General features: G+C 52.8%; 1 protein-coding gene across 2 annotated transcripts; it reads right to left on the reverse strand.

Annotated features, from left to right (window-relative positions):
* Positions 1-59: 59 nt before the first annotated feature.
* On the reverse strand, positions 60-8,538 carry BHLHE41 (basic helix-loop-helix family member e41). Of its 2 annotated transcripts, XR_014688434.1 has the most exons (6): positions 8,225-8,538; positions 7,999-8,062; positions 7,713-7,820; positions 7,464-7,575; positions 6,056-7,383; positions 60-4,110 (listed from the first exon to the last, which is right to left on the reverse strand). XR_014688434.1 is itself a non-coding variant. In XM_084506129.1 (5 exons), the coding sequence occupies exons 1-5, from the start codon at positions 8,284-8,286 to the stop codon at positions 6,395-6,397; spliced, it is 1,335 nt and encodes a 444-aa protein (XP_084362255.1). In that variant the 5' UTR covers positions 8,287-8,538; the 3' UTR covers positions 4,701-6,394. The 2 variants fall into 2 exon arrangements, 1 of the variants encoding a protein (XP_084362255.1); XM_084506129.1 differs by lacking the exon at positions 60-4,110 and having other exon boundaries at positions 4,701-7,383.
* Between the last annotated feature and the right edge of the window lie 327 nt (positions 8,539-8,865).

The following is an 8,865-nucleotide window of genomic DNA, read 5'->3' on the forward strand; positions in this document are numbered from 1 at the left end:
GCGGGGGGGGGGGCCGGGGCCGGGGCCGGGGCCTCGCCGGCCGCGTGAGGCGGCGCCTCGGGGTCCCGCCCTGCGAGGGGCTGCCCGTCGCGTGAGGAACAGACGAGCTCGGCTTGAACGTAAACGAAAGAAATACTGAATAAAGGCTTTCTGTGTCCGTGGCTGCCGGTCTTGCAAGTGCGTTTGGAGCTCTCGCTGCCGGTGAAAGCGCTGTTTGTGCGCCTCTGGCCGCCTCACTGCTGGAGAGGCTGTTCCGCGCTGGCCTGGGTACAGCCAGGGGAAAAAGCTGGTCCTGCAGCTGGACGCTGAGGTGCGGTACCATGGGCTGTGCTGGCAGTGCTGATCTCTGCCAGGGAAATACTGATGGGGGTGACGCTAACACCACGCACCCGGGGCCTCGGGTCGCTGCAGTAAGCTGTCACCAGGTGTGAAGCCCCTCACACCGTAGCTAGGCTGACTGCTGTTCCTGTGTAGATTTGCTTCTTTACAAACAATGTTATGTGTAAGCTAGGCTTGGTGCTTGCCTGCTGTCAGCTAACAGCAGGGCTGGAGCCGTAGAAATTTTGTTGATAGACTGCAGTGAGAATCGAATCCACTTCAGCATCTGTCAGATCAGTTGGCTCTGTAGTGCAGATATGACTCCAAATGCACTTGGGGAGCCAATTTTCTGCTGAGTAAGGGGGTGCCATATTTACATAGCTCTGAAGTCGTTCTTCAGAAATTGCTCAGTTGTGAGAGTAATGTGACCACAAGGTTTTCTTTTTTGGTAACTGGTTCTCCAGGTTTTGCTCTGGATAGAAGTATTTTGGAGTGAGAGCTAGCCTCACCTTTGAGCTTTGAGAGAAAGACAAGCAGAGATGCAGCTAGGAGATGCTTCCCTTTACTGGCTGCTGGGCTGCAATCATACAATCACACAGGCAGCACTGCCCAGCAGATGTCTGTACGCAGGGAACTGCTGATACCAGAGGATTGAGGGGACCAGTTCCCAAAGCACTCATCCAAGATTTGCGCTAGTCTGTGTTGTGCAGCTTCTGTTAGATCAAGCACCTCACTGTGAAAAAGTGCGAGGGGGAAAGGAATGTGGATGTGTTTCTAATGAAGAGCAAGTCTGCGTTTCTAATTTGATCCTAGATCTCGGCTGAAGTCAAAAATCTGTAGAGGCAAGTGATATCCCGTGCACCCGCTTTTAGACTAAACCAAGATAAACGGGGACAGGGAAGCTGAGCTTTAAAAATACGTAATAAAAATGAATTAACAAACAAATAAATAAAAAGGCAAGTCTCTGTGGATACTGGAGAAAGAGCTGTTCCCAGCCCCATGGCCCTAGAGAGCAGCCTGAAGTCACAGTGCCTGCTTTCTGGGAGGCACAAGGGCATGTCTTCTCGCCTGTGCCAGGCATCACCTGCCTCCTGTGGGGCACAGCAGGAGTGCCATTCCAGTAGGAGTCACGCTCGTGGCCCAGGGAAGGGCAGCAGCAGCAGGTGCGGTGCTGCTGGGTGCTCCGTGAGTGCAGTGAGACAGAATGGGCTCCGCTGCTCAACCCAGGGCAGGGCGGCTCCGTGCAGCCTGCGGCACAGCCGTAATCAAGGCTGCAGTGAGTTCAGTGTTCCTGACAGACTGACAGCCCTGGAGACCTGTAGCCATGGAAAGGGTGCAGAGAGTGAGGTGACAGCAGCAGTTCTTTCTGGCCCACACATGTCCAGGGCTTGCATGGCTGCTGTGAGTGGCAGGTGAAGGCCCCGGCTTCTCTGGGCTGTTTTGCAGCAAGCTACAGAGACTGCAGCATGAGCAGAGACAGTAAATAGAGATTAACGCTTTCTTGAGTGAAGATGGCTCTAAAAAAGCCAAGTGTTTTTCTATGGAGTAAAAAAGAAAACATGGTGTTTTTGTTACTTGTTTTCTTTAAGGTCACACTTTCAAGTTCATTTATGCTAGTAGCAGGCAGGAAACTTCTCAAATGAAGGCAGAGATCATGTGACTCCAGGAGCTGATGTTCGAGGAGGAAAGGAAATACATTGTGAGACCCACAGACTATAAATTTACCAGTGCTGAAATGCAGTGCACGCAGTCCCTAGGCTTGCTAGATGTTGAAGCCATTCAGTTTGCCCTGACTAGAAGTGAAAATTAAACAAACAAAGAAAAGAGCCCCAAAACAGAGACTTAGGACCTACTCCAAAGCCCAATACACTTGAGAAAAAGACTCACGTTGACTTAATTGGTAGGTCAGGCCTTTCTTAAACAGAGCTGATAGTCAATTTGAGTTCCATAACTGTAATCTTTCCAAATAAAACTTTCATTGCCTTTAGTGGGAGTTGCATGATACTACCTTCCATTGGCTTAACAATCTCAACTGTGTTTGTTTAACACACTAAAATGGAACCTTTCATGCCACTATAATATACTGGATAAATAAGAGCTGTTTTCAAAGTTTATTGCTTAAGAAAATACATTTACCAGATTAAAGCCTTTATCTTGTGGCTTATGAGAAATAATACAGCACGTACCCAAGTGTATGCAATAAATGCAGCACCCAGTCCTGCACTCTGAGCTCTGAGCACTCGGGAAGCACAGCTGAGAGTTGCTCCATATATGGCAGAGTTACAGAAAGTGTGTAGGAAATAACAAGCATTAATACTTGCACAGAAGTGAATGTATATTAAATTCTGTCAGGCTGTTGTCCTTTTTTTTTTTTTTTTTGGTGTGTGTGTGTGTGTTTTTTTTCATTGTTGTTTTGTTTTTAACTCTGAGAAAATGTGAAACGTACAGTTTGACTTAGGCTCCAAAGGGAACTGAGGAAGCCTGGAGTTGAATAATTGAAGCTGACTCTTAGGGTCCCTCTTGTCATTTGCCTTTTGCCTCCAGCAGCTGTTGATTATCAGTCTCAATTACAACTCCCCCCCTTTCTTTAAAAAAAAACTGTTTGCTTTTGTTGGGCATTGCTATTATCTGAACACATATTTGTCTTTATGTTTTATGTAATAAAATTTAATAGACACTATTGACACTGTAACTTGGCGTGAAGTCATTTGGGATGCTTGATTCCAGGGCTAATAAAAATAAGCTTTCCTGTTATTGTACATGGTAAATACTGAAATTGGTAAAACCCTATAAGGATCTTGGTTTATAGCCCAATGAAATCTAAACTGATTCATATTCCCAAAGGCTGGAAATATGAAAAAGACATACAGCCTGGTCTGCATCCAGGTTTCAAACCATCCATGTTGTTCATGAGGGGTACAGGTTTTTTTCTTTTTTTTTTCTCTCCTCCTTCCCCCCCATCCTTTTTTTTTTCCAAGTTGTTCATGAGGGGTACAGGTTTCTTGTTGCTTTTTTTTTTTTTTTTTTTTTCCCTTTTTTTCCAGAGGTGCTGGTGGCTCCACTGTTTCTGTGAATATAATAAAATGGCGGGAAGGACCTCATACTTGGTAAGGCCGATTCCCTCCCTGCTGCGAGGAGCCGGAGCATGTAAGTGCATTCATCCCTGCATAAAGTAACAAGAATTAAGCTGTTTAAGTATGCAGGTCAAAGTTGGTGAGTTATGGAGTTGAAGAGCTGCACCTCGTTCACGTTCACTCCTGTGATAATCCAGGGCACAGAGCAGGATCCAAAGACAACTGTGGTCAGTGGCAGGTTTTTCCATTACCTTTGATAACCTTTGAGTTCAGCCCGCAAATAGCTGACTTCAACAGCTGTAGGGATGTATCGCAGCAGCCTTTGGCCTGTTGCCACCACTTGATGGAAAATGCACATCTGCAGAGAGCCTTTCTATATCTTTTTCTAGTAGGAATTAATTTCATTATAGTTTCTACACACACAAAAAAAGGCATATACCTGTTTCTTAACAATCGCGTTTGAATAGTTTAGAAAAGAGAGCTTATTTTTCACCACGGTCATTATTTTCTCCTGCATTTCAGAGGACTGCTGGAATCTGGACAAGTCTTGGAGTTTTCTGTGACATTTGTGCTCCAGCTTCATTCATTGTCAGCACGGCCGTGAGTACAGAGTCATTGGTGTTGAAGAACCAGTAGAGGGAGCGCGAAACACTTCCTTTATATTTCTCTCTTACATAAACATTGGCTACCGTTTGAGGGTTTTCTTAATTTTATTTCCCTGGAATAAGAAGAATTTTTGAAAGAGAATGTGATAAGCGGCTCAGATATCAAATCTGTGTAAGTCAGTCTTTGGAGTGCTGCATTTCCATGCTATGAATTACCTGCCTGTTTCCACTACTCTATTCCCCCTACTGCCCTCCAACCCCCCCAACCCAAATGTTCAGTTTTCCTTGGTGCTTTCCAAGCAGGAACATGCATCATTCCTCCAGAGTTCATGATGCTCGTGCCATTAGATTGTCACGTGAATTGTAACATTTGCTCTTGGTAAACAAAGCTTACACCCAGCACCAGAAGTGTAAAATATTAATTTTAAAAGACACAATTAATATTTTGCAAGAGGGGAAGAAAGTAAACACCAGTAAGAAATACGTGTTCCACGTGCATGATTTAAATGTTGCTTAGTGTAACGTGCGATTCTGAGAGTTTGCTGAAGTTAGTAGTTAAAGGAAGCCAAGCAAATTGAAACCCAGCTTAAAAATGTGAAGAGGCATTAAATGATTATCATAAGCCACGCAATGATGCGTTTTGAAGCTCAGTGTGCCCATTATTAGGTATTATCATGAGATTTTTAATTAGTAGACAACCCCATTTTGTGTATTAAAGTTTTTATTCCTTAGTAAGAATTTTTTTTTAATCACAAAATAGTGTGGAAATATTTAGATAATAGAATTCATGGAGTGCTGGAAAATACTGAATATAAAGATTGATTTCTAATATATCACATACTAAACTGTTCTAAAACAGCTGGTTTCTTGCAGACAGGATTTATTTTTTTTAATAATTTAAGACAGCATAAGCTTGTATCAAGCATAAGCATCGTAACAAAAGTGCAACTTTTTCAGCAAATCCTCCCAAAAGATATTTAACTCAAAATATCATTAACACATATTTTCTCCCTACAAAAATAGCATGTCAGACATCATTAATTGGATGTATTAACAACTATTTACATACAGCCACTCTGTAGGCTAGTAAGATTTTTTTAACGTTGTTTAAACACAGCGTTTGAGGCAAACAGTAGCAACAGCAGCAGCAAATGCACCAAACTGACTAACAGACCCAGGATACTTATTCACTCCAAGTCAGACTGTTGTGTCTCACCTCTTACATAACATTCAAGTGAGATTTCTCACAGTGCTACCTTGGCAACAAACTAAAAATATCTAGGCAAGGTCTTGGTTTAAGCCTTATTATAAAAGCTTTATCTGTGTGATTATCTGGCGTCTGGTTTGTCTCCAGAAAGGGAAATAGCAACATTTGAGAATGGGATGAGGAGAGAACCCATACAAGAAATTTGTCCCCCGTGGGCTGATCGCCTCTGAATGCAAAGCAAGGGGTTTACCTACAGCCTTCAGTTTGTGCCATTCACAATTTAGGATAAAATGCATTCAGGCTGATGAATTGTTCTGTGTTTTCTCGGGGGGGCAGTGGACGGGGGGGTTCTTTTCGTAGTTCAGTGCAGAAACATTCATTTTATACAGCAAGGTTAGGGGGAAAAATCTCTCAGGAACATAAATAAAGATGGGGTGAGAACAAACGCACTTGCCACACCTGTATACCTTAGCCAAAAAAAAAGTAAACACAAGGTTACATAACGGGTCTGACCCTCCTTCCCTTGCACACCCACAACTCGCTGGAGCCAAAACCTCGCAGCATCCCCGGGTGCTCAAGGCACTGCAGGTTGGGGCTCAGGGTTCATCTGACCACGGGCCGCTCCCCAATAAAGTGCTACCACAGGCGCCGGGGTCTCCCCTTCCTTCCCTTGCCTCGCCGCCCCTCCGCCCTCACCCTGAGCCCACCCAGGTCTCCCGCAAGTTCCTCAGTGGTGCCCAGGGACACTGTACGAACCCACTCATGATAAGGTGCAACATTTAAGTTACCTTAGAGAGAGAGAGAGAGAGAGAGAGAGAGAGAGAGAGAGAGAGAGAAAAGAGTATCCTTACTATTCTTCTTCCTTTCCTTCTTCTTTTTCCTTTTTTGTGTGTATTGTGGTTTTTTTTTTGTTGTTGTTGTTTTGTTTTCCTCCTTAACATATTTACGCATTTATAAAGCCAAACATTACAAAAATACTGAGTAGCAAATTTTATCCTCGGCGGTCCGCTGCGGGAGCCGAGGACTCCCGGGAAGGGGGGGCGGCCGATTCCCCGCTCCCGGGCCCTGCTCCCGCTCCCGGAGCCGCCTCCCCCGACCCGGCCCGGCTCGGCCCGGCCCCGGCGACCCCTCGCAGCCGCCCCCCGCCCTCCAGTGCCCGGGGCCGCGGGTCCCGGCCCGGCGGCGGCGGCTCAGGGCCCCTCGTCGGCGGCGGGCTCGGGCTCGTCGGCGGGCTCGGCGGCGGCGAAGGGGTGCGGGAGGTGGGGCGCCGGGGACAGCCCGGCGGTGGCCGCCGCCTTCTCGGCGGGGCCGAGCACCGACGAGAGGCAGGGGAAGGAGGCGGCGGCGGCGGCGGCGGCGGCGGCGGCGGCCGCCTGCGCCGGGATGCCGGGGTAGAGGAGCGGGATGGGGGCGGCGGGGTAGAGATACTTCTCCAGGCTGCCTTTATCCAGGAAGGGCTGCATGTAGGCGGCGGCGGCGGAGGGCGATATGAAGTAGAAGGGCAGGCAGAAGGGGGCAGCCGGCTGTCCGAAGGGCCCCCCGCCGGCGCCGCCCGCCCCCAGGGCCATCAGCGAGCCCAGCAGCGCGGCCTCGGGTCTCACCAGCGCCGCCGCCGCGGCCTCGGCGCCCCTCGCAGCCAGCCCCTGCGGGACGGGCAGGGGGCTGCCGCCGCGGTCCGGCTTCAGGCGCTTGGGCGCGGGGGGCGCCTCGTCCCCCGACGGCTCCTGCTTGATGGCCAGGCCGGGCAGCGCCCCCGGCGCCCCCGCAGCCGGTGCTTGGCCCCGCTCGCAGCGCCCCTCGGCCTCGCCGCCGTAGCCGCTGTCCGTGTCCGTGTCGGTCTCGGCGCTGAGCTCGGCGGCGTGAGTCCGCTGGATGACGGGCACGCAGTTAGCCTGGCCCTCCGGCTTGTGGCAGGGGGGGGCGGGCGGGGAGGAAGAAGAGGAGGAGGAGGAGGATCCCTTGGTGAGGGGGCCCGGCGGCGGGGACAGGAGCTGGGGGCCGGCAAGGAACTGCGAGGAGATGGAGTGCAGGTGGCCGAGGAGCTGGGCGCATCGCTGCTCGCGGGGGGTCCAGCTCTCGAAGCGGGAGAGGTACTGCAGCACTTCCTTGGCGCACGTCTGGAAGCCCGAGTGGAAAGCATCCAGGTCGGCCTGCACGGGAGACTTCATGGACCGCTCCCCTGCGGGGAAAGCCAAGAGGAGATGGTGTTTGCTCGTCCTGGGCCACCCGGCTCTGTGCCTCCCCCCAGGGCCCACTTACCGCTCTGCAAGGCGACGATCTTCTGGTGCTGCTGCTCCGTCAAGGCCGTCAGCGCCTTCAGGTGTTTCAAAGTCAGCTCCAGCACCACTGCTTTCTCCAGGTGTCCCAGCGTCTGCAGGGACAGAGGGGGGAGGCGTCAGCTTGACAGCCTGTGGTGTGCCCACGGCTCAGGGACGGCGGTCCCCGGGCTGAGGGTCGGGGTGCCCGCACCCCACCCACACCCCACGCAGGGGCAGTCCCACTCCTCACCGTCAGCTTCAGATGCTCGGGCAGCAGGTCCTTCAGCTGGGCGATGCACTCGTTAATCCTGTCTCGCCTCTTCTTCTCTATCAGCCTGTGCGGCAGCTTGTATGTCTCCTAGGGAGCAAAACCCGGAGAAGCCGGGCGGTAGGGGCACGCCGACCGAAAGCAAAACAAGTGTCATGCCGGCCTCCGCCGCCCCCCCGGGGACAGTGGCAAGCGCCGGCGGCGGGGATGCTCCGGGGGGCGAAGCCGCGCCGAGAAATTTGGGCAGCCCCGGAAAACTTCCTCTTACCTTGCTCTCGTCCCTCTTCATGCCTCTTTTGGGCTTGCACATGTACAGGGACGGATAGTCCAGCCTGCAGAAAAACACAAAGGTCCTGCGGCGGCGGCGGGAGACAGAGACCCCGACCGGGCGAGCGGAGCCGGGCGCGGCGGCCGGCTCTGCCCCCGGCGCCCTGCAGCGCGTCCCGCGGGAGCCGCGCCGAGCCGAGCCGGGAGGCAGCGTGCCGGCGCCTTACCCCAGAAAATCCCTGTGCTCCAGCAGCTGCCGCTCGGGCAGGCGGGGGATTCCTTCGTCCATGGCTGGCGGCGGCCGCTGTCTCGTCGCTGCTCTCGGTCGAAGCCGTGGGATGCTGCGAGCGGTCCCTGCAGATCCGCGGGTGGCTCTGTGCACATGCAGCCTCCGGCCCCGCTCTCCCGTGCAGCGGCCAAAGTATGCGACAGCACGGCTCGGCTCGGCTCGGCTCGGCTCGGCACGGCTCTGCCCCCCCCGCTGCCTCCGCCGCTCCCCTTGCCCGCCTCGCTCCCGCTGGCCGCTCACACGCCCGCCGCGCCGCGCCGAGCCCAGCCAGCCCGCGGGGCACGCGCGCCGCCAGCCAGCCCCGCACCCGGCTCACGTGCGGCGCGCGCCGGGCGGGCGGGGGGGGCGGGGCCTGGGGCGGGGCCCGGGGAAGGGGGGGCGGGGAGGGGGGAGCCCCCGGCGGGCTGCGGAGGGGAGGGGAAAGGAAGGGACGGGGGGGGGTCCCCGCCGCCGGCCCCCGGGGCCGCCCTGCGAGAGGCCGGCTTCCCCTGCGCGCCTCTGCCGCCGCGCTTCGGCCCTGCGTTTTGATGTTTTAATGTGTTTTTTTTTTGTTTGTTTTTGTTTTTTTTTTTTTTTTTA

Source organism: Aythya ferina (assembly GCF_964211825.1).
Source record: "Aythya ferina genome assembly, chromosome: 1".
In the NCBI taxonomy this organism is placed as follows: domain Eukaryota; kingdom Metazoa; phylum Chordata; class Aves; order Anseriformes; family Anatidae; genus Aythya; species Aythya ferina.

What these genes read in the sequence shown, in the direction of transcription:
- BHLHE41 (XM_084506129.1), bottom strand. Translation starts at nt 8,286, where the DNA reads ATGGACGAAGGAATCCCCCGCCTGCCCGAGCGGCAGCTGCTGGAGCAC. An exon ending in TGAAGAGGGACGAGAGCAAG is followed by an intron (nt 7,821 to 7,998) that starts GTAAGAGGAAGT and finishes TTTGCTCCCTAG; the next exon opens with GAGACATACAAGCTGCCGCA. An exon ending in GATCGTCGCCTTGCAGAGCG is followed by an intron (nt 7,384 to 7,463) that starts GTAAGTGGGCCC and finishes CTTTCCCCGCAG; the next exon opens with GGGAGCGGTCCATGAAGTCT.